Consider the following 27,462-nt stretch of genomic DNA (forward strand, 5'->3'; position numbering starts at 1 on the left):
AATCTCTGCACTGGCAGATATTTGCATGTTAGGTATTTACATTTGCCAGTGGTCTTGCTCTTGGCAAGATGACAGTAGGTTAGTAGGTTAGTAGACTGGCATTCCAAGTTGTCACGGTGAATTGACAGGCTGTTCTTGGATGTAAGATAACTGCTGTGTGCTGTGCAAAGCTTGAGGCTTCAATGTCATGGGAGGTGGTATTGGACTATTAAGAATAGAGTCTAAAGAAAGAGAGAGGAAGTGATTCTGTCTCTTCCATAAGAAAGATGTCAGCATTGCCTTTGGGAAGCATGAGAATAATGAGCAGCCCTACCACAGTTCAATCTGCAGCGTTGAGAACTGCAAGAATTCTCTTAATCCACTCGGAAAACATCCAGAGGCCTCCAAATGCCAGTTCACTGCAGTTATTGTACTCTGTAAAACCAGTGCCAAAACAATGTGCATCATACTGATCAGCTCATGATAAAGCTTTGCAATAAAATAAACAAATGAATGAAAAGAGGTCCATGGCTATGGTACCGAACTTGGAAAATATTTAATTTCTAAAACGGTGCAGCAGTTACGATAATGAACCGGTGAAATTCTCAGCCCAGTGCGACAGTACCTCAGCCCAGCGCAGGACCGGACAATCATCTGCTAGCTAGAACTGTGCAATGTATTTTAGTATCGTTTAGCATATTTCATATGGTTTTCTGGGCCACATATTCCATCATCATTAACCTTCTTTTCACCAAGACACAGCAGCAAAAAATCTGCTGAGTTATACTTATTTTATCACATCTGCCTGGATTTGAAACCTTAGATTTACGCAATGAGAGTGCACCAAATACAGTTAAGTTACTAGTTGTAGAATCAAAACAAGCTGAAAAACTAAAAGATAAAATAATAATAATAATAATAATAGTACTCGATACGGATACCCAGCAAAATACTCATTACCCTTTTTGATACTGTTACGGTCACCTAACCACTTTGTGAATAAGCACCAAACCATTCATGTGACATTAATATAGGGGTGAACAGACTGCAGTGCCCACCCAGGCAGCTCCGGTCTCACTAGACAAACGACCTTCAATATGAACTCATGAATACCCAGCCTCCACTCTGGAGTTTTGGGCCAGCTCACCCAGTCCATTAGTCTTGAGTCACGTTTTCCTCACCATGCTGACAATTCAATATTATTTGGCAAGACACAACAACAGCAACAGTGTCTTCCAAACAAATGAAAAGGGGGAAAGCAGCCTCCACCAGTCCATCATTCATTCCAGCATTTCTTACCTGCCCCTGCTCTTTCTTTCAATTTAGTACACCTGTAGCCCCTTTAGTCTCGCACCCATCACATCCTAGTGTCCAAATCACTGAGATGGCGTTACTGTGACATTCCTTCCCCACATAAAAAAAAAAGACACATGCCAGACAAACATGCACCACTTATCTTTCTCAATTTTGCCCCCCCGTTCCCCCCTTAATTATTGAATGTATTGTAAGGCAGGCCACAGTTGAGGACTTTGTTCCCTCCTCTTTTCCTTATGTAGTGTGTTGCGTGTAATGCATGTAGGATGCTGATTGGTCGTGAATATAGACAAACGAGACTCTTTTCCTGTGTTATTAAGGCTACAGATGGCCCTCATGGCTCATCGCATGGACAGTGCAAACTTGCTGTTCTGTGCCCAAGCTGGAGTCCATGAGTCTGACAAACTGCTTTCACTGATGTAAACGGTTGAATCTTCTGTACTGACCTGCCGAAGTTTCAGTAAAGTTTGTAATCTGAGGATTCCTTGTTGTGTGAAGTTTTTCCACCCACGTCATCCACACAAGTCTTCGAGCTCACTTCCAAAGGAGCACAAGTACGACAGTAGTCACATCAAAGTTTCAGCCACTACATTCTTCTTGCTGGCTACAGTATGTTTCACTTCAAGATCATAAGGCTGCAATGTTAGACTCCATCTTATTACTCTTGCATTATAAAACTTATTGAGAAAAGACAAAGGATTATGATCAAAGTACACCACAACTCTCTCAATACTTGCCACATACTCCTCAAAGTGTTTGAACGCCTAAACCAAGGCTTCCTTCTCGATGGTGTAATGTCCTCTATGATGCTTATTCAGCTTTTTGGAATAATAGTCCACTGGTCTCTCAAACCCATCTCCTCCTGCTTGGAGAAAAACTCACACAGGTCTCACTGTACATTACTACACCATCAGTGTATATCACAGTATTCCGTAACCCCTGTATGACAGAATTCACTAACCGATGGAAAGTTGCAGGAACATTCATCATTTGAAATGGTAACATGTTAAACTGGCATAAGCCATCGTGCGTCATGAATACTGACATCTCATGAGTGCACTCTTTCAGCGGTACCTTGAAATACCCATTCAAAAGATCTACCTTAGTAACATATTTAGCCCTATGTACCTGGTCAACGCAGTCTTCCCACCGAGGTATGGGGAAAGTATTGATTTAGTGACGCAGTTTTCTGAAATCAACGCAGAATCAATCTGATCTCCCTTCCTGAATGGCTAGCACCATATGCTGGCTTAGTCAGTCCATCTGGAACATGTAGTCTACTTCATCCTAAACTACTTTCTTTTTGTGAAGGGAAAGGTGATATGTTGTTTAATAGAAGCCACCATTCCACATCCACATCATGAACAGCCCTATTACTTCTCCCAGGCACATCCTGAAACAACTCAGAACAACAATCAACTAGACTCGTTATCTCCTGCCCCTGGGGCTCAGTCAAGTGTTTCAACTCCTTCACAAGAGCTGTCCTAGCCTCTGTATAATATGGCATTAATGACCTCAGAAGTGCCGGTCGAAGGATCCACCAGATCTCCATCCTGATCACCATCAACCTGTTCAGAGAAAGTCTACCAGAGCCTACCATTGCTACTAGACCTTTGTATGCCTTCAGAACATTCACATAACAAAACCTTGTCTTCAGTCTTCTTTCAGGAATGCTAATAATGCAATACACATCCCCAACTTTCTTCAAGACTTTGTATGGACCAGCAAAACCAGGCCCCAGTTATCCTTTTGGACCTGAGTTCTATACCAATACTAGGTCTCTTGGGTCAAAAGGTTCTAATCACTCTCTTGTGATTGTACTTGGCCTTCATGCGAACCTTGGTTGCAGACAAAAGTCTTCTGGTAACCTCTCCAACTGTTTTTAACTCGGCCCTAAAAGATGAAACATACTGCAGAAACTCACCCAGGTACCACTGGTTCAACCATCTTCTCTTTGAACAAGGGGCCCTGACTTCATGTCCAAAAACTAATTTAAATGGGCTGAACCCCAATGATTCAGATGGAGCATCTCAAACAACAAATAAGAGGAAAAGGATGGATTTATCCCATTCCTTAAGATGAGCCTCCACAAAGGTCTTTAGCATATTCTTTAGCATTCCATGAAATCTTTCTATGGTCCTCTGTGACTGTGAATGATATGCAGAAGAATACCTGAGCACTATTTTGAACTCAGCTATCACTTGCTAATATAGTCTAGATGTAAAATTCAAACCCCTGTCAGACTGAATGGAGCAGGTCAAACCCAGGCCAAGAGAAAAAAAAGTCTATAACAATGAAACTCCACAGGTCCTACTTTTAGCCTGAGCTAGTCCACCAGACTAAGTTCTGTTCTGGCATTGGTGGGCACCAGGTCCTACCTCCACCCTGTCCAGGTAAACCACCTATCCTTAGTAATTCTCTTCCTCCCAAGACCAACTCCCATCTTAAATCCACAGGCTTACAACATCATGTTGATTAAGATAAATTTCAATTTCCCTCCTTGACATTAATATATCCACCAGTCCAAAGCAGCTTCCTGTCTATGCCACATTTCTAACTTCAAATTGTCTCTTCAGCTCACAAAACTGCCTACAGTAATTTTCTGGAACACTGCCATGAGCCTCCAACACAGTTTTACTGAGAGCATCATATTTCAGCCCTACGGTGGCATGAAGTGCTGCTACTGCCCTCGGAGCTTTCCCTGTTAGTGCGCTCTGAGCCATCAAAGCCTACTTATCTTTGGGCCACTCACTGTCTATGGAAACTTTCTCAAACATCTCAAAAAAAACATGCGAAATCTCCTCTGCTTGTGCCAAAGCAATCAATTAATCCTTTTTCAACCTTCTAAACTGCTCCCGAGTCATCTCCATGACTGGCAATACATCAATCCCTACATCGGTAGCCATCCCAGGTCCTAACTCAAGGTAATATGTTGGGCAATGTTAATTACAACAGTCAAGAAACCAAATTACAACATGTTGTGATTAAACACCTTTGATGCTTTTGGTAGCCATCAGCAAGCTTCTGGTATAATTCTGGCTGGATATTTGACCATTCTTCTTGGCAGAATTGGTATAGTTAATTGAAATTAGTTAATTGAAATTAACTATACCAAAGGGACTATCAAAAGGATCTGTTCAAAATGCAACTTGCTAAGGGATATTTAACTAAATATTAGTAGGGCTGTATGTATACTTTTGACTTGTGTGTCTACTTTTGACCCTGTGTGTATACCTTTGACCTTGTGTGGATTAGAGAAAATCCCAAATTATTGCAAAATTGTGGACCCAATTGTTGTTTTTGTTTGTTTTTAAAGACATCAAAGATGTTTTGTGTACAATTCTTCCACCCTAGAAATAGAACAGTTCAAAGAAATCATTAAAAACCTAAAATGACCATGATATTCATCCCCATGAAAACTTCTGACCACAACTCTATACTACTGAGCCAACTGACTTCATACACATTCAGTAGAATTCCTGAGTTTATGAAGTTGACATCATGGACAGAGAGAGGATAACTGTAAGCAAACTATGTGCAACACCACGCAACAAATGAAATTGAATTGAGATGTACAAAACCAGAAATAGCTTAAATGTGTCATTTATTTATTTATTAAAGAAACAGGCTCCAGTACTACTACGTAATCTGTTTATGTGGAAGGGTTTCAACCATTCAACCATGTTTACTGGGTGCAGATGGCCAAGATTGATAAAAATTGCTGCCTAGCTCCCACATTCATGTTATTGTGCTAATATTGTCTGTCTTTTCTTGGATGGGTGTTCTGCTAACTATAATTTCCCCATTTTGGGATCAATAAAGTATCAGTCATTCATTCATACCCACTACCTTAACAATAACAGATAGCTAATGTGGTAATTTCTATTACTTAAATGGCTAACTTTAATGTGTGTGCCAGCCAGGTTAACATTTACGATCTCTTTAATACTTCAGTGTTGTTGAAACAGTGGCTTTACTGACCTCAGGATGTCAGTTTTTAAGCTGCTTCGCCAAGTTTGTTGTGCTACTGTTCATGTGTTCAGCTGCTAGGGGCTGTGTGCCTGCCGGTCTGCAGTGGTGCTGTGTATCAACTGAAGGGCGCACAGACAGTAGTGTTGGTATTGATATCTGCTGCAAATGAGTACCTAACCTGAAAGTATGGTTGTTGTTTTTTTAAATCGATTGATTTTGAGTATTGATATTGACTATTGATTTTTGACAATGCTATCACATAGTGGTTTCCCTGTCAGACAGCAACATTTTTTTCATTTAAATGCACCATACAAAAGTGGATAATTTAATGCCAAAAATCAGTGTTAGTTTATTTGAAAAAAGGATGTCAAAAAAAGTGTGTAATTGGCTGTGAGAGCAATACCAAAGCATCTATAGCTCTCCTTCGAATGTTTAGACTACAGCCCCAAGCATTTCTGGTCCTCAGTTCCGTTATCTTCATGTAACAGAGCAGAATTTAACATGTGTCAGAGAAAAGGAAAGAAAATTTACCCAGTACAAGATGCATGAATGCATTACATTTTTAAGTGAGTAGAACAATTTGCAGGGTTTCAGACTTTTAGTCACATTCTAAAAGAAGCTGTTCCACAAAGAGAACTGCAGAGTGTACAACAGCATCTGTGTGTCTTTTCTCATCAATGGGCAAACAAAGAGCTCCGCAACATAACAAACCATCTTCATGGATTTTACTTTTTTTTTTTCTTTTTAAACCTCTTTCTTATATCTGATATGTTACATACCATACTGAAATCTCTAATGTTACTCAGATACGAAGTATGTTAGATTAACATCTGAATCCAACAATATGTGTCAGGTATTTTGTAAAAACCTCACAGCAAGCAGAAAAAAAAACAAGACAAAAGTAATTCACGCATTTACACATGTGCCACAGTAATAGTAGCTTCTTTAAACTGTTGATGGGTCAGGCTCTAATGGTAAATAATGCATTCTACACATCCTGTTAGGTGTTACAGATTTGGAAGTCTGTATTAAACCAGACCTCATCCAGATAAAGCCACTGCTCCACCAGGGCTTATAGATCTGCCTCATCAAGGATCAATTGTCCTTGATGTTTTGGATCTTTAAAATGACACCTTTTTAGTTTGAAGTTATTTATTATATTTTAGAGTGAAAATAATACAAAATGTGAAATAATGTGAAACAAAACCTCTATGAGCTATGTAAAGGTTGAGAGGTTGTTAGCTCCGGACATCTAGGGCTAACAATGTATCTGTTTCCCCTACATGTGAATTGGCAAGCCAGATGAAATCTCCATTTTACACAACACAATAAAATGCACTGTAGCTAAATTCTTACCTGGATGCAGCTGTTCCAGGTATTACCTCATAGATGTAAACCCCTGAGCTCACATCTGGAAATTCATGCTCACGTTCCTTGAGATCCCGTATTAAACTGGACAAAGATATATGAACAGAAACAACCATGGGTTGAAAATTTGTTTCCCATCTCATCAAACATCTACACTTTATTTTAAAAGGACACAGGAATTATACTAATATGCAGTATTCAATACATGTCTGTTAAAGGGCAATATTTTGTCCAAAGGGTTTACTTTAGCTAAACTTCTAATGGGTATAATGTCTGCTTTCGTGTTTCTATTATCAGAAATCCTGAAAATCAGTGTGCAAGACTACATTACGGTAATACCAGATTAGAAATTAGCATATTCTTTTTTAACAAAATTGGCCAAAATCAGGCATCCAGTCTTTTTATTTTTATCTTTTTATCCAACTGCTTCCTAATATCTATATTATGATATTTACTGATAAATAGGTAATGTTAATTGCACATGCTTTTATTATTTGTTTTTACCACACACTATATTGCCAGAAGTACTTAATCATCCATCCAAATCATTGAATTCATGTGTTCCAATCACTTCCATGGCCACAGGTGTTTATAACCAAGCACCTATGCATGCAGACTGCTTCTACAAACATTTATGAAAGAATGAGTCGCTCTCAGGAGCTCAGTGAATTGCAGCATGGTTCGTGATAGGATGCCTCCTGTGCAACAAGTCCAGTCCTTAAATCACTACAGACCTCCAAACTTCATGTGGCCTTCAGATTAGCTCAAGAACAGTGTGCATAGAGCTTCATGGAATGGGTTTCCATGTTAAGCCTTACATCACCTAGTGCAATACAAAGCATTGGATGCAGTGGTGTAAAGCATGCCACCACTGGACTCTAGAACATGGAGACGTGTTTTCTGCAGTGGCGAATCACATATCTCTATATGGCAATGTGATGGACGAGTCTGTGTTTCGAGGTTGCCAGGAGAATGGTACTTGTGCAAATTGCAAAGTTTGGTGGAGGGGGGATTATGGTGTGGGGATTGTTTTTCAGGAGTTGGGCTCGGCCCCTTAGTTCTAGTGAAAGGAACTCTTAATGCTTCAGCATACCAAGACATTTTGGACAATTTCATGCACCCAACTTGTGGGAACAGTTTGGGGATGGGCCCTTCCTGTTCTAACAGGAATGCACAGCAGTGCACAAAGCAAGGACCAGAAAGACATGGATGAGCGAGTTTGGTGTGGAAGAAGTCGACTGGCCTGCACAGAGTCCTGACCTCAACCCGATAGAACACCTTTGGGATAAATTAGAGTAGAGACTCTGAGCCAGGTCTTCTCATCCAACATCAGTGTCTGATCTCACAAATGCGCTTCTGGAAGAATGGTCAAAAATTCCCATAAACACACTCCTAAACCTTGTGGAAAGCCTTCCCAGAAGAGTTGAAGCTGTTATAGCTGCAAAGGCTGGGCCAACATCATAATAAACACTATGGATTAAGAATGGGATGTCACTCAAGTTCATAAACAGTGAATACTTTCAGCAATATATAGCCGTGTATCTCTTGTTATGCTATTTACTAGCTGCCCACTGCTATTCCTGCACTTGTTTGATCAGTCCCTATCACTTTCTTTAGTGACTTTAGCCTTACCCTCTTCACTTTTACTTCACTCATCAGGGTTTTGGCATAAGTGGCTTCCTTTAGTTACTCAGCATGATCATACACTGACAAAAAATCAGCCTCTTTACATCACGTTTGCAGTTGAAGTTATAGAGACTATAATGGTTTCAGGTATCTAAAACATCACTTTCACTATGCAATTCTTTCTGCCACCAGGTACAAAGACTTGATTTTTAGCACAAAGGTAGTACCATTGCATTTATATCTTCAACATGCTGTTTTCTTATCTTTACTTTCAAAGTGGTAAGTATCATTTTTCGTCCCATGCCACCAAAAATACCACTTGGAAACGCTATCGTTGGAGTGACTGGTTGGGGAGGTTGTCTTTTTCTACTCACTGACATCTATTATTGTTAGTTATTATGAAGGCGAAAGAATGCGATAGCAGATACAAGTGGCAGAAATGAGGTTTCTCGGAAGGGTGGCTGGGCTCTCCCTTACAGACAGGGTGATGAGATCAGTCCTTCAGGAGGGGCTCATAGTAGAGCTGCTACTCCTGCACATTGAAAGAAGCCAGTTAAGGTGGTCACCTCCTGGGTGAAGTTTTCCAGGCATGTCTTACCAGGAGGAAGCCCCGGGGTAGATCCAGGACACACCGGAGAGATTTTATCTTTTGGCTAGCCTGGGAACATTTCTGTGTTGCCCCAGATTAGCTGGAGGAGGTGGCTGGTGAGAGGATGGTCTGGGCTTCTCTGCTTAGAACAATGTGCATCAGTCATAATGGGGCATAGAGAGGATTTAGTTTTCAGTGAGCTAGCTAACTAGCTGAGGATTAGTGAAGTTGGGCTAGTTGACAAATAATGATCTGCTACCTGGTGGCTAGCTACAGAGCTAAGGGTAGTCTAATTAAAACATCCTGATACTAAGCTTAAATATTTGCTATGTGGGATACTGTGAGTGCATGGACCCCAGTGTACACAGTAAGTCTTTCTTTTTAAACATTAGTTTAAAGACATCATATACTGGAACAGTATATGGAACATGTTACAATCTGCACTTCATTTTGCAGATTGAGGAGGCTCTCTGCTGGACATTTAAAAAAAGGAAAGTTTAAGGCACTGGCACTGGCTTCACTTTTCAGACCTTCATCTTACATAGGAAAAAGTTAATTTTCATTTACTTACGATGGTGTGAGCTGCAGCATGCGGATACCGATTAATTTTTTCTTTAGTGGTGAATTTCCTAGAGGCAAATAAGCAAATACATGGCTTTGTGAGTGAATGAATGTGATCATTAACTGAATTCCTGGAGGCTGTGACAAAAACATAAGCGCCTGCTCACCACTGGTTTGTCTCTTGTAGGAATCAGCAAGAAAATGACGTATTCTGTCCACAGGGATGGCAAAAGAGATTCCAGCAGCCACTTTCAGAGTATTTATGCCTATTACCTCTCCATCCTGTTAGAAATACAAAATGGAAGGAGAGCTGTGTGACTGTAGTCTTCAATTATTTCACAGCTTTGCCTCATGAAGAACCAAAAACAGCAGAGAGTACTGCACCTTTTTCTTCCACTGCACACAACACAGTGTTCTTTTTACCCATAATGCAAATCATCAGTCTTGGTTATTGTCGTAACTTATCTGTGTTTTCGCAATGAAGGACAATAAAAAAAAAATGCAGTGTTGGTATGGCAACTATACTCTGTTAGAAAAAAAAAGGCAAGCTGGAGGCAGCAACCTTGATAAATGAATGTATGATCTATATGATTTTATTCCACAGTAACAATGCAAAGGCATCCATTATCAGGTCTTGTCCTAAAATATTTTGTGGGAGGCTTAATTTTCAACTTGAGGGAGCAGAATGGAGATGCTGGGTATTAAATAAAACAATATCATGACCTCAGTCCACACTGTCATAAATAAAACAAGAAAAATCGCCTACATAGCAGGAAGCATAACAAACATGCAAATGGCCTGGTCTTATCTCTTTATACGTGATGGCACTATAAATCCTCTTACCAAGTTTACAAGCGGTCCACCAGAGTTTCCGTACTGTGAATAAAAACAACAACATTTTCTTATCCATTGTTAATTTAGAGGAAAAGTGTACAGGTGGATCAAATAAAATGCAGCACTGGGTTTGTAATGCTAATTGTGCTCTCACTCACATTTATGATGGCGTCAGTTTGGATGTAGTCCATGTCAGAGTCCTTGAAGCCCAGCTCCAGGCCGTTGCGATTGGCAGTGCTGACAATGCCAGTGGTCACAGTATTCTGCAGGGAGAAGGGGCTTCCTACTGCCACCACAAATTCACCTGGACGCAGGTCTGAGGACTGGCCGAGACGCAGCACAGGCAGGGGACCCTGAAAGTGAGCCACAAAGAGACACGACAAGACAACAAATCGATTTAATGAGTTGGGCAGGGACACATTCTGGCTAAAATGCATCCACTATTCATCTCATTAGCTTTGAGGTCAGCATGTTAGCTGGAATAACTACAGGTCAGAATAAACTGAATAGAAGGTCAGTGAAGCTGCACACAGTTGCCCTGCTGCACTTGGTCCCTGTGTGTTGTCTGCTTTGTTAACAGCTCTATGAGTATTCAAGCAAAAGGTTTTATTCTAAGCTTTGCTGGCAGATAAGTAACCTGATTTTAAAATGTTATCTCATTATCTCAACTGTGCCTGAAATTCAGCCTCAAAATGTAAATCAGATGAGCTGGTCTGACTGGTCAACAAACACAGTACATCCAAAGTCAAGGGAAACGGTGCTGCTCTGTAGTTATTGTTTTACTCCATTGCTGAAGTCCAATTTTGGCTGATACTACCAGTCCACTTCCGGCGCCGCGCGAGCAGGCAGCCAGTTTCAGCAGCTCCGCACTAATTCCGTGTTTTTTCTCATTTTGTTTAGTATTAGATGTGTTTTTGTGTTTCTGTATCTTCTGCTCTTTTTCCTCATGATGGAGCAGACTTTTTTCTGGAAAACTTTGTTTTTATTTACCCTTTTTATGGTGTTTATGTTTGGAGACTGCGAGAGTGGCCACGCTCCTATTGTTTACTCTCGGGACCAGCTGATCTCCATCGGGCGCTCCGCTGTGCCTACTCCTGCTGAACGACTCGATATTCCCCGCGAACTGAGAAGGAAGAGACGCGGGAGACGTGCGGGCATAGGTCGTCGTTGCCAGGGGAGAAGGTACAGGCCCGTCATCCCGTCCATCATCATGGGAAACGTGAGATCTCTTCACAACAAAGTGGACGAGCTGGCGGCGCTAACGCGACATCAAAGGAGCTACCGGGAGAGCAGCCTCATGTGCCTGACGGAGACGTGGCTAACCGAGCTAACCCCGGACTCACACATAAACATGGACGGCTTTCATTTGATCCGTGCCGACAGAACCAAGGAGAGTGGTAAGAAGAGGGGCGGGGGTCTGGCTGTGTTTGTAAACGATAGATGGTGCAACTCCAGACATCTAACCATCAAAGAGACGCTCTGCAGTAAGGACATTGAACTGCTCGCTGTTGGTATGAGACCGCACTATCTTCCTCGGGAGTTTTCACATGTTATTGTGATAACTGTGTATGTGCCGCCCTCTGCTAACGCTGCTGCAGCCTGCGATGTCCTCCATGCTACTACCAGCAGACTCCAAACACAGCACCCACAGGCCCTCTTTCTGATCTCAGGGGACTTTAACCACGTCTCCCTGTCCTCCACTCTCCCCACCTTCACCCAGTATGTCACCTGCCACACCAGGAATACCAACACACTGGATCTACTGTATGCCAACATCAAGGAGGCATACAGCTCATCACCTCTGCCTCCCCTGGGGGGCTCAGATCACAACCTGGTTCATCTCCAGCCTGTGTACAAACCCTTGGTACACAGAGAACCAGTTGTGACACACACAGTGAAGAAATGGTCTGAAGAGACTGAAGAAGCTCTGAGAGACTGCTTTAGCTCCACTGTGTGGGAAGAGCTTTGTGCCCCTCATGGGGAGGACATCGACAGCATCACGGACTGCATCACTGATTACATCAATTTCTGCGTGGAAAACACTGTGCCCACCAGGAGGGTACGGTGTTTTTCAAACAACAAACCCTGGATCAACTCTGAAATAAAGGCTCTCCTGAAGGAGAAGAAGAGAGCCTTTAGATCAGGAAATAAGGAGGAGCTGAGAGCCGTGCAGAAGGATCTGAGAAGGAAAATCAGGGATGGAAAAAACATCTACAGGAAGAAGATGGAGGACCAGCTACAGCAGAGCAACATCAGTGGGGTTTGGAGGAGTTTGAACTCAATTTCAGGCCACAAACCAAGCCCTAGGGTTGTGGGAGACTTAGAGTGGGTTAACAACCTGAACCAGTTCTTTAACAGGTTTGACCAGCCACCCACCCACCCCTCCCCCAGCCCAGTCCCCCCTGCTGTCAGCCCCACCATCTTTAATGACTGCCAACCTTTCTTCTTCTTGGGACCTCACACCTCTCAGCTCTCAGCCATCACCCACCCCCTTCACTTCTGAGGACTCCATCTCACAACCCCCATCCCCCACCTCCATCTTGTCCCTCTCAACTCATCATGTGAGGAAGGAGCTACGTAAGATCAAGGTGCGAAAGGCTGCTGGTCCAGACGGCATCAGCTCCAGGCTCCTGAGGTGCTGCGCAGATCAGCTGTGTGGCATCATGGGATACATGTTCAACCTGAGCTTGAAGCTGGGGAAAGTACCACAACTGTGGAAGACCTCCTGTGTGGTACCGGTACCAAAGACCAAACATCCAAAGGATCTTAGCAGCTACAGGCCGGTAGCCCTGACATCGCATCTAATGAAGACCCTCGAGAGGCTGGTCCTCAACCATCTACGCCTCATGGTGTCGTCTTCGTTGGACCCGCTGCAGTTCGCCTACCGGCCTGGCATCGGGGTGGATGACGCCATCATCTACCTCCTGCACCGAGCTCTGACCCACCTGGAGAAGCCTGGAAGCACTGTGAGGATCATGTTCTTTGATTTCTCCAGTGCTTTTAACACCATCCAGCCAGGACTTCTGAGAGACAAGCTGGAACTGTCAGGAGTGGACCACCACATCTCCGAGTGGATACTGGACTACCTCACTGACCGCCCACAGTACGTGAGGACACAGGGCTGTGTCTCTGACAGGCTGGTCTGCAGTACGGGGGCCCCACAGGGAACTGTGCTGGCACCGTTCCTCTTCACCCTCTACACTGCAGACTTCTCCATCAACTCCCCACGCTGCCATCTGCAGAAGTTCTCTGACGACTCTGCCATAGTTGGCCTCATCACAGGTGAGGATGACTCAGAGTACAGACAGTGGACTCAGGACTTTGTGGACTGGTGCCAGCGGAACCACCTCCTGATCAACGCCGCTAAAACCAAGGAGCTGGTGGTGGATTTCCGCAGGCGCAGACCCACCACACGGACACCGGTGAACATCCAGGGAGTGGACATTGAGATAGTGGACTCTTATAAGTACCTGGGTGTTCACCTAAACAATAAACTGGACTGGACTCATAACACTGATGCGCTCTACAGGAAGGGTCAGAGCAGACTCTACCTGCTGAGAAGGCTGAGGTCTTTTGGAGTGCAGGGGACACTCCTGAAGACCTTCTATGACTCTGTGGTGGCATCAGCCATCTTCTATGCAGCAGTATGTTGGAGCAGCAGCTTGTCTACAGCTGAGAGGAAGAGGATAGACAAGCTCATCAGGAAAGCCAGCTCTGTCCTAGGATGTCCTCTCGACTCAGTGCAGGTGGTGGGAGACAGAAGGACTCTGACCAAAATAACATCACTGATGGACAAGGTCTCCCATCCCATGCATGAAACTGTTGCTGAGCTGGAGAGCTCCTTCAGTGACAGACTGCTGCATCCTAAATGCACAAAGGAGCGTTACCGCAGATCCTTCCTCCCAGCAGCTGTAAGACTGTATAACCATCACTGCTCCCAACAAAAACCACAATAGCCTACACAATGTAGGATAATATATAATAATAATAATAATAATATACTGTAATTAGTCCGGCACATCATGCACATTGTATATAGTGTTATTATTATTAGTAGTATTAAGGTTAATATTGTTTGTTGATTTTATATATATTCTTTTCTTAATAGTGTGAATTATTATATCTTTATTTATATTTATAATAACTGCGGCTGCTGTTACACCCAAATTTCCCCTCTGTGGGACAATAAAGGCTGTTTCTTCTTCTTCTTCTTCTTCTATCTTAGTTCTTAGGGTAAACTTGAAATAGCAGGAAGAGGTGAAGCTAGGTGACCTTTGAACATCCTATCATCCATCCTGAATGTTTCTTAAAATTGTGGTCACACTGTACAGGCTGCATTTACACCTGCTGTAAATGACTAGCTTCAGGGTCTGAAGAGTGAAGTCAACAAGAAAAGTGCCGCTTGCATTGCTTGTGATGGCCAGAAGGGTGGGTGGGTGGTTGGGTGGGGGGCCCTCTGGCTTAAAAGAAGTCAGACTATAGAGTCCTATGGGGAACTTACCCTTGCTCTTAGACATAAGGGAACACTTTCCAAATGAATTCATTCTCTCAGTCACAAGTTTCAAATCTTACCGAATACCAACATAATATTAATTTTGCAAATTAGAGGTAAAAAGAATGACAAAAGCAGGGGGGGTTTAAGGCAGGTCTACCTTGTGATTGATAAGTCATTGATGTATTAATAAGTGAGCACTGTCCCTTGATTTTCTCAGTCAGATAACATCCAATTTAAAAACATCATGGTGGCTGTGTTTATCTTTTATATACACTCTCACCCACTTCTCACTGTGAATTCACTGGGCTGTGCAATTGGATTCATACAGACTCTGAACTTGGGAGATGGTGTTTAGTGCATCAGACATTTCCGTGTGACATGGACCTTCATGCAAAAATTTCTAGACAAGTTCAGGGATGCACTACAAAATGTATGCATGGAACCGGCTTCCTATTCAGAAAAGCAGGAAATTAAAGTGCTTCTCGGCAGCTGTGTTGGAATTCTTCTGTTAAATTACATCCTGTAGTCATGCACATAGTGGCTGTTTTCTCTAAGACCAAAAAAAGCCTGAAAATAATATCATGCTGTTATGATAGCAGGGACAATGTTAGGAAGTTGCTTTTAGTACTACCACTGCTTTTGGGGGCATATCTGTTTCTTTTCACAGTTCAGAGACATGCACGTTGGGATAATTGGCTATGGATGTAAGGTGAATAAAGTGCTTGACAAATGTAGAATGACCAAAGTGCTTTGACTGGCTAGTACACTATAGACTGGGACATGTTTGGGAGGAATGACCTGCCTGATCTGAACCCAAGTGGTATTTTGTGATTGGACTTGTCCATAACAAGCACCATATTTGAACATAAGGATGTCCATAAGTGCATGTGGCACCAGAGCACCCTAGGTTGCAGGTCGATGATTGATTTTGTAATTAGAACTGCAGCCGTATGTTCTGGGTACTCGGGTGGAGAGGGGACCTGAGCTGGTCTGGTGGTAAGCTGGATCAGGTGGTGTGGGAGGATGCCGGACAGACCTGGTGAACCCAAATGTAGTTTTCTAGTGAGGGTATGCTGGGAGCATCTGGCAGAGGCCCCTGTCCACAAGATCTCATGAGATTCTCACCTCTGGCAGAACTTTGACAGCATTCTGAAGGAGGCTGGGGACATCGAGTCTGAATGGACCATGTTCTGCATGTCCACTGTTGAGGCAGTGCTGTGCCTGCTAGGTGGTTGTTGCCTGTCACAGTGGTAATCTGCAAACCAGGTGGTGGACACTGAAGCTGAAGAAGCAGTTTGATCAGGTTTGGTTAGCTCTGTGAGACTACGGAGGTAGACTAGGGTGATGGTTCCCATTTTTAAGGAAGGGGACTGGGTGTGCCTAGGCAGGTCTACGCCAGGGTACTGGAGAGGAGTTTGTTCCTTAGTCAAACCTTGGATTCAGGAGGAACAATGCAGTTTTTGGCTGTGGAATGCTGGACCAGCTCTTTATCCTCTCAAGGATATTTGAGTGTGCAGGAGAGTTTGCCTAACCAGTCTACATGTGACTTGTGGACTTGGAGAAGGGATTTGACCACATCCCTCAGAGTATCCTGTGGGACATGGGGGTGTGTGGCAGTGAGAACTTGGTCCACGCGTCAGACTTGTTCCTGGTGGGTGTTGGACTTTGCCAGGGCTGCCCTTTGTCACAGATTCTGTTCATAATTTTAATGGACAGAATTTCAAGTTGGAGCCAAGTGGTGGAAGGCTTCCACCTTGGTGGCCTCATGATCTTGTCTCTGCTTTTTGCAAATTATGTGGATCTCTTGGCTGTTGGTGGTGGACTCCAGCTTGCACTGGAATGGTTCACAGCCGAGTGTGGAGCAGCAGGAATGAGAATTAGCATCTGCAAGTCCAAGGCCGTGGTTCTCAGCAGGAAAAGGGTGGAGTGCCCATTCTGGATGAGGAATGAGTTACTACCCTAAGTGGAGGAGTTTAATTATCTTCAGATCTTGTTCATGAGTGAGGGGAGAGGGGCACAGGAGATTGACAGACAAATTGGTGCAGCAACTGCAGTGATGCAGACGATGTATCAGTGGTGGTGAAAAGAGAGCTGAGCATAAAAGTGAAGCTATCAGTTTACCAGTAGAGCTACATCCCTACCATCACGTTTGGTCGCAAATGCTGGGTAATGTCCGATAGAATTAAATTGTGGATACAAGCGGAAATAAGCTTTCTCCGAAAGGTGGCTGGACTCAGCCTTACAGACAGGATGGGAAGATCAGTAATTTGGGAGAGACTCAGGCTACGTTCACACTGCAGGCCTTAATGCTCAATTCCAATTTTTTGTGAAATCCAATTTTTTTCTGCGTGATCATTCACGTTTCCAAATATATGTGACTTGTATGTGATCTCCTGTGTGAACTGCAAACAACCTAAAAGTGTCCCGTATGCGCAGTAGAGGACGGAATAATGTCACATGTAGCGAGCGTGCTCAGTGTTTGCGGAAGTAAACATGGATCAGGATGCAGACTTTTTATTTTTTACTATGACAGGACATTTGAGAGCTGACAGGAAAGGTGGGAGTGAAAACATGGGGTCGCCCACTCAACCTGATGAGATAAAGCAGCGCCCTAACTGAAACCTAATGTTGCGCTCATGCTTTGTTATAAGGTTTGCTTCCATCACTAAAATGATCAGTGCAAGAAAGTCGGTGAAATTCAAATTTAAATCATTCACAGAACTTCAAACCTAAACGCTTCCTTGAATCTTAGATAATTTCTCACTAATTCACTTGTTCCAATCACTCATTTCTTCCAACATCATTGGTAGTTACATGTAGTAGTTACCTTCCTTCTCTTTGTTGATACTTGTCAAGGTTAACTGTCACTGGTTGTAAAAGGTTGCTAAAGCCCTACACTGGAAATGAGTGTCCTCTTTGATAATTCTTTTGATTTTAATATATTATTTGATGAGTGTAAGCCAAACTAAACTAAGCTGTAGCTTGACTCTGCCTGGTTCCTCCTATGCCAGGCTCAGGCCATTCATCTCTGGTGTGGATTATAATGCTTAAGCTAAAATATAGCTGCAACTCCCAGGGTATGGAGGCTTATGTTACAGCAAATTTGCCTCTTAGGCAAGCTTTAGAACACATTCTACAAAGAATGTATCACAGAGAGATGAAGCATTGTACAATTGTCACCACTCCCAGGTTGCTAAAAAGAGAAAACTCCTTCACCATTAGAGCAGTCAAATCCAGTGATACTTCTTGTTAACATCTTATGATCTTGAGGTGTTCCTGTATTCAGATCAGCACTAAAGATGTTAATCATGTGCTTCATGCTGAGTGGAGTCTGACTGAAGTGGTTGGGAGTAGAGCACCTGCTACCATACAAAGCAGCCAGTTGCGTATGAGCATGTCTAAGTTGCAACATGTTTTATTCAAAACAGCTCTCATAAGTATACACACACAAAAAAAAAAAAAAAAAAAAAAAAAAAAATAGTTGGGGCTTTGAATTCATGAAACATGAACAAATACCACCCCAGAGGAACGCAGCCTGCAAATTGGCCATGTTAAGGAACAGAGTCTAATTTTGGTAGGCAAAAGCCCTTGATGACGCTCTCCATGGATTTCTCCCCACTTTGGGTGCAGGATTAACACACTTTGATGTTAGGCTCTGATGACAAACTGCAAGGCTAGAGGAAAAGGAAGACTGATTTAGTCCAAAACCCTTGAGGAGGTGAGCAAAAGCACCAGGGCACTCACATCTGGTTCGATTTTGATGAGCGCAATGTCCATCTTCTGATCCACATCTCTGACCGCAGCATCATAATGCACACCACTTTTCAGCTCAACTTTTATCCGCTGCTTGTTGGTAAGCACGTGAGCATTTGTGACAATCCACCCATCCTCTGACACTAAAAACCCAGATCCACTCGACACAGAGACCTCCTCATTGGAATATGGTACTCTGGCAAAAAAAAAAAAAATGAAAAGGAGAGGCCATGTTGTAACTACAAGAACACTAACAGTTGTATCTAAAACAGCATTTTAAGTGGTACTCACTTTTGGTGCTTTGGTTTTGTTTTACCTTTGAAAAAGCTCCAGGTGGACCACAGCTGGGACAATCTTATCCACCACATCTGCAATGAAGTTAAACTTGTAGCGCATACTTCCTGGATGCTGTACCCCTTTCGGCATAAAAGAAAATACATAAAAGGTTCAATTCAATTCAATTCAATTTTATTTATATAGCGCCAAATCACAACAAACTGTCACCTCAAGGCGCTTTGTATTGTGGGTAAAGACCCTACAATAATACAGAGAAAACCCAACAGTCAAAACGACCCCCTATGAGCAAGCACTTGGCGACAGTGGAAAGGAAAAACTCCCTTTTAACAGGAAGAAACCTCCAGCAGAACCAGGCTCAGGGAGGGGCAGTCATCTGCCGCGACCGGTTGGGCTGAGGGGAGAGAAAGACAGGTACTTCTTGTAAATTTACCTTTTAACACCGAGTGGATCATTGCTGACATGTTTTTCCACACCTCCATTGCTTTCTACACCCGTGTGTGTGTGTGTGTGTGTGTGTGTGTGTGTGTGTATATTGTGCTCGCTGGGCTGTTCAGCTGTTTGCTACCAGAACGGATCACTATGACCACAGTTTGCTAGCAACCGCTGCCATTAGCACTATGATCATTTGGTAATGGCGGAAAACCCTGTGCGGTACAGAGGGACTCTGTCAAAATATTTTTTATGCTTTAATCTCTGATTACTGACTAAAAATAGACCTGCAATAGAAACATATTTAGGCGGACACTTAGCATTACAACATTAAGCACATGCAGCCCCCAGTTTTTTGTTTCTTTTAAAAAAACACTGATAACACAACAGCAGCAGTTGTTTTACGTGCACTCTGTCTGCACACACACGGCACGTGCAAAGACGTGGAGCCGTTACTGAGATGGTGAGCTCAGGTGGAGCGAAAGAAAATGTTTTCTAGTGTCCAAAGCAGCAGCGCTTTTTCCTGTAACCACCATTAAACCTTTACCAGGAAACAGCTTCACCAACACCCTATTACAATGATACATAAAAGTTAACAGTAACTGTAGGTTTGTCCCAGATTCAATGGACTGCAAGTTGCAGCAAATATATATAAACTGTTCGATGAAAAGTAATTAAGTTGCATGGTTCTCTTAGCTGAAATAAATACTAAAAAACTCAGAATGGAGATCCTTATATCAACAGCTACTTAATCTCACAGTAAAAAGACTGAAAAAAACTGAAAGCAACAAACATCTTAAGCTCCTTTAATGTTTGGTCAAATTTATGGATGTTTAACAAATGTGAAATAAAATGAATGAGGCAAAACTCAACATAGGCCACAAGAAAGCTTTCTTGGGATTTTAGAGAGGTCTCAACTAGATTGAATGCAGTCATTGAGCTGTTATCAAGTCGACTTGTTTTGCTGTGTTGGTGTTTTCTGCCTTCAGCCAGCACACCTACATCTAGATGGACTATAGTTTTCTCAGTCTCCTATTCAGGATTCCAACATTTATATCAGCACCTTTGCTTTGTTTGCCTGTCCGGACATACAGACCTAAAAACTTGGTTTAAACAGACCGCTCTGTCTCTAAATCTTATGGAATGTACTTATCAGGCAAGTAGTGGCACATCATTACTCTGCTCAGAGCTTGTATGGCTGTTAATTTCACTGGAAACTGCAAACACAAACATCTTCGTTAGCTTACAAAAATGCACATACCAAAACCACTCATATTTTTTTTTGGCTCATACAGATGAGCATCTATTGGTCTAATACCAAATGAATTTGATGCTTGAGTGCTGCAGAGAAGAAATGGAATTCACCCTGATTTGGACAACAGTATTTTCACCGCCTCAGGGCCATATCGCCCAGGTTCTCCTTCTTAGCTCCATATACAAACTTGCTGGTCTGAAGTCGCCACGTTCTCTGACTGAAGGCTGTGTTTCCAAAGTTGCACAAATGAACTTGTCTCTGCAGAAATGGCCTTAAATGCAAATAACAGTGTCTCCTTTGCCAAAAGATACTTTGGGAAAATGCCAACTATTTCTGCCCGTCTGAAAGCTCTTGCAACAAATCAACCGTATGTGCTGCGTTGACAGGATAAATTTGTAGCTTTCACTATTCTCTCAATTGCAGTGCACCACATTGCCAGCTTGTGTGTCTGTGTGTCTTCCAGCAGATGAATAGAGTTTATATTTGATGTCCCAATTAATTTGCTGTTGAGTCTCCACACATAGTGATCACACATTAAATTCAATATTTCTATTACATCCATTATTTGAACCTTTTGTTAGACCTTAAATATACTCACATAAATGAAAATAATGTAAAAATAAAAAGGCCTCTATCTAGAAATTTGGAAACAGGGATTAAAATGGTGGACATTTTGCATTCCTGAAATAATCTGAGTGTAGGGGCCATTTTGCTGGCATGGTGTCTGTCCACTTAGAGCAAATAAAGATGACAGCAAATTGCTATAAAGATGAAACATCTCTCCTAGGATGACTTGACAATAATGGAACTCACATGCTATGGCCTTTGTGATTCCAAATCTCAGCCTAGCTGAAAGATGTTTTAGATGGCACTGTCCATCATTATCATCCTCAAAACACCAAATGACAGAATATCTTAAAAGAATGGCATTCTACCCTCCAGTTTTAGTCACGTCTTATTCATACAAACAAGCTAAATGCAACTTAAAGTGCCTTACATGCCACTGAAGATATGCCCCTCCTCAAATAACACCCATATCCTCACTACCTGGTATTCTACATACAGAGAGTAGGGCACATAAATAGTGGTTCAAGGGTCAAATGATCAATTTCTGTTTAGATGATGCTCTCTCTCTCTCTCACACACTCTTTCTGTCTCTCTCTCACACACACACACACACAATCTTCCTCTTGCATCAACAGACAGTGTAGCTGAAATATGCCAACATTTCTCGCCTGTCTGTTTCCTGATCACCTTGGTTACTGAGCAGTAGTGGAAGGTGATGAAATGTAGCGACAGGCCTCTCCACATACACACTGCTATCTGCAAGTCACAGGGCAGCACTGTCCTCACCTTATCATCTCTAGACTGCTAGCAGTGAGGTCAGGATTTCTAATTTAAACTTTATTTTCAGTCCCACTTCATCCAAGTGCTAGATACTATTACAATTTAAATATTGGTTAAGTCTTCTTATAAGCAAAACAAAACAAAAATGAAACCCATCATCGAGGGGGTATCCTCCTGCGATTAATGAAATAAACTATAAACGTAGAAGTCAGGAAAACATTACAGGTGCGTTTCATAGTAGAAAACCTTCAGCAGACATCGTATTACCTTCTGCAAAACCTTTTATCCCTAATTTGGAGGCCTTGCAGTAAACCTAAAGATATATTACATATTCCAGCAAAAATTTGTTTTCAATATTAACAAAACTCATTAAATCAAAACAATTTTAAGCATGCTGTGTTTCTGCAAATGCTTTTTGGTAAACAAATTCTAGAGCAAACATAAAAAATTTCCATGGTAAACAAATTAGAGAAAGTACATACTGCACTTTTCTGCAAGGGTGTATACTACATAATGTCTTTCTATATAATCTATAACAATAAGCCAGATAAAATGCATACTTACAAGGTATTTGCATCATATCATACTCATGTGTGTACAAGAATATTACTACATACTACATAATATGAAAATGGACATTTCATGTGCTTTGAACAACTGAATAGGAAATACAATCTCCCCAATAACAGGACTGCAACAATTCATCAACATAATTAATGACGTCGGCTACACAAATTAGTCGACGTGGATTTTTCAGTCGAAACTGAATTTCTTGTTCTCGGCCCCACAAATCTTAGAAACATGGTGTCAAACCAGATACTTACTCTGGATGGCATTACTTTGGCCTCCAGTAACACTGTGAGAAATCTTGGAGTCATTTTTGAGCAGGATATTTCCTTCAATGCGCATATTAAACAAATATGTAGGACCACTTTTTTTACATTTGCGCAATATTTCTAAAATTAGAAACATCCTTTCTCAGACTGATGCTGAAAAGTTAATTCATGCATTTATTACTTCTAGGGTGGATCATTGTAATTCGTTATTATCAGGCTGTCCTAAAAGCTCCCTGAAAAGCCTTCAGCTGATCCAAAATGCTGCAGATAGAGTACTGACACAGGGCTTTCAAATTGTTTTGGAGTAGCATGGGGGCATACCAAAGTAGCAGGCGCCTTATGACTGAGACCGAAGCCATGACGGCATCAGACGATATGAATAGTCACATGGCAGTCGTGAACCAATCAAATGGCTCAGATTGAAAGAACGTAAATATTTGCGTCCACATGGCGCTGGATACGGAGAATACGGACGGCGCAAAATTTTTTTTTTTTTTAGGAAAATTAAAAAGTAGACGGCGCAGAGTGGTGGAGTAGGTGGAAAATGCGCCTGCCGCCGGTATAATTTGAAAGCTCTGACATGGTTGGTTTAAGGCCAGTGCTTCTCAATTATTTTCTGTTACGCCCCCCCTAGCAAGAAGAAAACTATTCGCGCCCCCCACTCCCCACTGTGACTATCCATCTCTGCATAACATTTTATCCTTATTAACATTAAAGAAAAAAAGAAAGACATATGGTCAAACTTACAAAGAATAACTTTATTAAATCGTGTTTTAAGTCTGCAACAGAAAAGATTTTAAGTGCATCATTGCCTGAAATTAAAAATAAATAAATCCTTGTTTAAACTGTAAACATGTTTGACCAACTAGACACAGCAAACACACCGGTCTTTCCTCTTCTCCAACTGTAGTGACAGTGAAGCCAAGCGCTAAATACGCTTCGTCGTATTTCCTCGTCTTAGCTTTCGGGTGACTTTCTTTTGTCTCATTATCTTTGTCTCTCTCCGCTTTTCTTTTCATCCCTGTTAAAAACTTTTTCATGTTGGGGGTTGTTATGTTGAATGACGGAGGCTATAGGCAGAACGCAGTCGGAGCTTTCTGTTGACTCAGCACTGATAACCAAGGCAAACCTGTTGTCTTGTAAGTCGTAAAATATTGCACTGTCGCAAACGTGACAGAAGTAACAATGACAGCGCCACTGCCGCCTACTGTAGAGGATGTGCAATTACACTTTATACTAGTACGCCCCCCCCCCCCAAAAAAGCCTGTTCCCCAGGGTCACACGCGCCCCCCCAGGTATCGCACCGCGCCCCCTTTGGGGGGCGCGCCCCACTATTTGAGAACCACTGGTTTAAGGTCAAAATGATGCCCTGTTATGTTTTGCATGCTTCTTTTTTACTATGTTTTTTTTTTAGATATTTCAGTTTTCAGTGTGTAGGGCTTTTACTTGCATAATTACATAAAAGATAATCAGTACCTCTTGACTTCCTCAGAATCAGCTGATTTTGGGCTCACAGCACCACCCAGCCATCCTACCACACCTGTTGCCCAAGCAGTTGCTGCACTGCCCTCAGCCGCCCCTACCAGGAGGCGGTTCGCTACCAGCGCCACCCAGAGGATGTACACTGCCTCAGCGCCCTCTTAGGTACGGGAAAGATTTCAGTCTATTAGTTTAGCTCCAAAACCTGCATATCTTATGAAACATCTACATTCACGGGCCTCTTCATTAGATACACCTTGCTAACACAGGGTCAGGCCTCTTTTTATCTTAATTCTTCGTGGCACATGAAACATTCCTCGGAGATTTTGGTTCATGTTGACCATGGTCAACGGCCTTGGCCATGTCTGCAAGGCTAAATGGATTGAGTTTCTGCCATTTGATTGCCTGAATAGATATTTGCACTATGAGCAGTTGAATGCAAATATCCTAATAAAGTGTCCAGTGAGCAGATAGTAATTTTAAAAATAATTTTAACTAAATGAGCCTTTCTTCAGGTACATTTGGTGTAAATGTAAATGAACTTCAAAGGCGCTTGGTTGAGATAAACCCAAACATCTTCCAGGGACCAGTGCCGCCTACGTAATCATCGTTTCAATCACAGAAATTATAAAATGTCTTATTATGACAGAGAAAAACTTATTAAAAACATTTGTTGTTGAGTGCTTTTGTGTCAAACTGTATTAATCTGATTAAATGGTTGAGGTTTTTTTTTTTCCTTCTCCAGACACTACAAGAGCACCAAGAGGGTACGATGAGTCTGGCAGAGAATATGTCTTCACTGGCCGGAAAGTCTTTGAGAGCATGATTTATTACAACAGGTGCAGACATCTGTACATCTATGAGTGATATATTAAAACCTCTAATGAGGATGATCTCATTAGGTTAATTCAGAAATAACAAATTTTAGTTCAGCATCTCTGTGTGTTTTGTGTGCAGCTGGTTTCTGGAGTACAGTGAGTAGTACAAAGGGAACATGTACGGCAACAGCATCCAGTCCACGAGGGACGTTTTAAACAGCGGAAAGATCTGCATCATCGACATCGAGCCCAGCGCAAGTCCAACAAAAACACGGTAAAAATAACGGCTGGGAATATAAAAGTGGTTTTAATTGAATTTGTATATCCTGATTTTGTACACGTTTGTTGTTACATGTTGCTCCTCCTCTTTTTCCTTATTTGGTTAGAAGGCACCTACAATCACATGAGCCTTTTACAATGTGGGCCTGTATAAATAACGTGTTACCTGCATTGTTTGTCAAGTTTGAGGAAGGGCAGCTGTAGCTCGAAACATTACTCTCTTTAAACGTAATTATTATTATTATTATTAAAGGTAATGTAATTATTATACCTTTTTTTCTTCCCTGTCAAAGGAATTGAAAACATCTGAGATACAAGATCAAGAGACGTGAAAACCTTTTTTGTTTCTTTGTTATTTTTGTCCGTATTTGTGTTGATGTGTGTAGGTCTGCTTCATGCAGGGCCAACACAAAGATGGAGACAACCACTCGCACTCACATTCACACCTATGGACAATTTAGAATCACCAATTAACCTAACCACACTAAGTGCACGTCTTATAAAATAACTGTAGTTTGTGCAAAAGCTAATTCAACTTTTTCATCAAACTGTTTCTCTAACACACTTTTTCAAAATAGCAACACATTTTAACTATTTAAACTGTAATTATCTCATGATACTAACAGCTACAAAAAATCATTTTAGCAACTGTGTCCCAAAAACTAAGTCAATCTTGACCGTTTCCACAGAAATTTAAGAGGGTAATCAAATGCACTTGATTAACTGATGATCAATGAGTGTGAGCACCCCTATAAAAGTAAAAGCTTTGGCAGTTTGTTGCTCTGGAACAATCAGCTCTGTTAACATGATGCCACAATCTTCCCAGGAGTGGATGTCCCAACAGATTCACCCTAAGCTCAGACTGTGCAATGCTCAGAGAAACTGGTTCACCAGTTATGGGAGTCTTACCAGGGCCTTCGTCAGGAGCTTCACTCAGCTGAGCTCTGAAGTTCTCCCTGTAAGACTCGGGTCTGTTCCTGCGAGCCTCTTCCAGCTGGGTTTGGAGAACTTGAATTGTGTTCGCAGCATTTTCTCTGCAGCATTTCAACTGCAGCTTAACCCAGTCCAACTGGCGGACTAGAAAGAGAGAGAACATATTTCTCCCATATTGGCTTCCCTTCGTTGGCTCCCTGTTAAATATAGAATAGAATTTAAAATTCTTCTTCTCACATACAAGGTCCCATCATATCTCAAAGACCTTATAGTCCCATATCACCTAAATAGAGCACTTCGCTCTCAGACTGCTGGCTTACTTGTGGTTCCTAGGATACTTAAGAGTAGAATGGGAGGCAGAGCCTTCAGCTTTCAGGCGCCTCTTCTGTGGAACCAGCTTCCAGCTTGGATTAGGGAGACAGACATCCTCTCTATTTTTAAGATTAGGCTTAAAACTTTCCTTTTTGATCGAGCTTATAGTTAGGGCTGGATCAGGTGACACTGAACCATCCCTTAGTTATGCTGCAATAATCCTAGACAGCATGGGGGGTTCCCATAATGCACTGTTTCTTTTCATTCACCTTATTTAGTTTATCGTACACTCTGTATTTAATCATTAATTGTTAGTAATCTCTGGCTCTCTTCCACAGCCTGTCTTTTGTCCTGTCTCTATCCCCTCAGCCCCAATCGGTCACGGCAGATGACTGCCCCTCCCTGAGCCTGGTTCTGCTGGAGGTTTCTTCCTGTTAAAATGGAGTTTTTTTCTTCCCACTGTCACCAATTGCTTGCTCATTTGGGGGTCGTTTTGACTGTTGGTTTTTCTCTGTATTATTGTAGGGTCTTTACCCACAATACAAAGCACCTTGAGGCGGGTGTTTGTTGTGATTTGGTGCTATATAGATAAAACTAAATTGAATTGAATCAAAGCCTCATATTTTAAAACCCATCCATCCATTTTTTTCCGCTTATCATGTGATTTTTCACTGTAACTGCAACACACTGCAGGAAGATATGTGGGCAGTATTGCCTCTATTGTCTGCCAATAACAACAATACTAATGAAGAAGAACAAAACTTGTGTAACAGAGAGTAAAGTGGAGAAAATGAAAGAAAACAGAGACAGACTGTCAAAGCTGTGGGAGCACTTCACAGAAAAAAAAAAATAAAGTTGAATACAGACTGTGCAAAGCAGAGCTTTCCTTCCATGGCAGCATCACTGCAATGCTGAGCATTTAAAATGCCGGCACCCTGCAGCTGTGACGTCAGCTAACATTGTCTACTTTATTTTTCACAATATAA

At 42.1% G+C, this 27,462-nt stretch overlaps 1 protein-coding gene across 2 annotated transcripts in view; it reads right to left on the reverse strand.

Moving 5' to 3' along the window:
* htra4 (HtrA serine peptidase 4) overlaps window positions 1-27,462 on the reverse strand; it is a 36,273-nt gene that overhangs the window by 1,928 nt on the left and 6,883 nt on the right. For both annotated transcript variants that reach the window (XM_030723762.1, XM_030723763.1), the window contains exons 2-8: window positions 18,808-18,907; window positions 18,483-18,687; window positions 10,402-10,596; window positions 10,253-10,285; window positions 9,577-9,691; window positions 9,420-9,477; window positions 6,622-6,717 (exon numbers count right to left, since the gene is read on the reverse strand). In XM_030723762.1, the coding sequence (XP_030579622.1) occupies window positions 6,622-6,717; window positions 9,420-9,477; window positions 9,577-9,691; window positions 10,253-10,285; window positions 10,402-10,596; window positions 18,483-18,687; window positions 18,808-18,907 (802 nt within the window). The remainder of the gene's footprint in view (window positions 1-6,621; window positions 6,718-9,419; window positions 9,478-9,576; window positions 9,692-10,252; window positions 10,286-10,401; window positions 10,597-18,482; window positions 18,688-18,807; window positions 18,908-27,462) is intronic.

Source organism: Archocentrus centrarchus, unplaced genomic scaffold (assembly GCF_007364275.1).
Source record: "Archocentrus centrarchus isolate MPI-CPG fArcCen1 unplaced genomic scaffold, fArcCen1 scaffold_27_ctg1, whole genome shotgun sequence".
NCBI lineage: Eukaryota > Metazoa > Chordata > Actinopteri > Cichliformes > Cichlidae > Archocentrus > Archocentrus centrarchus.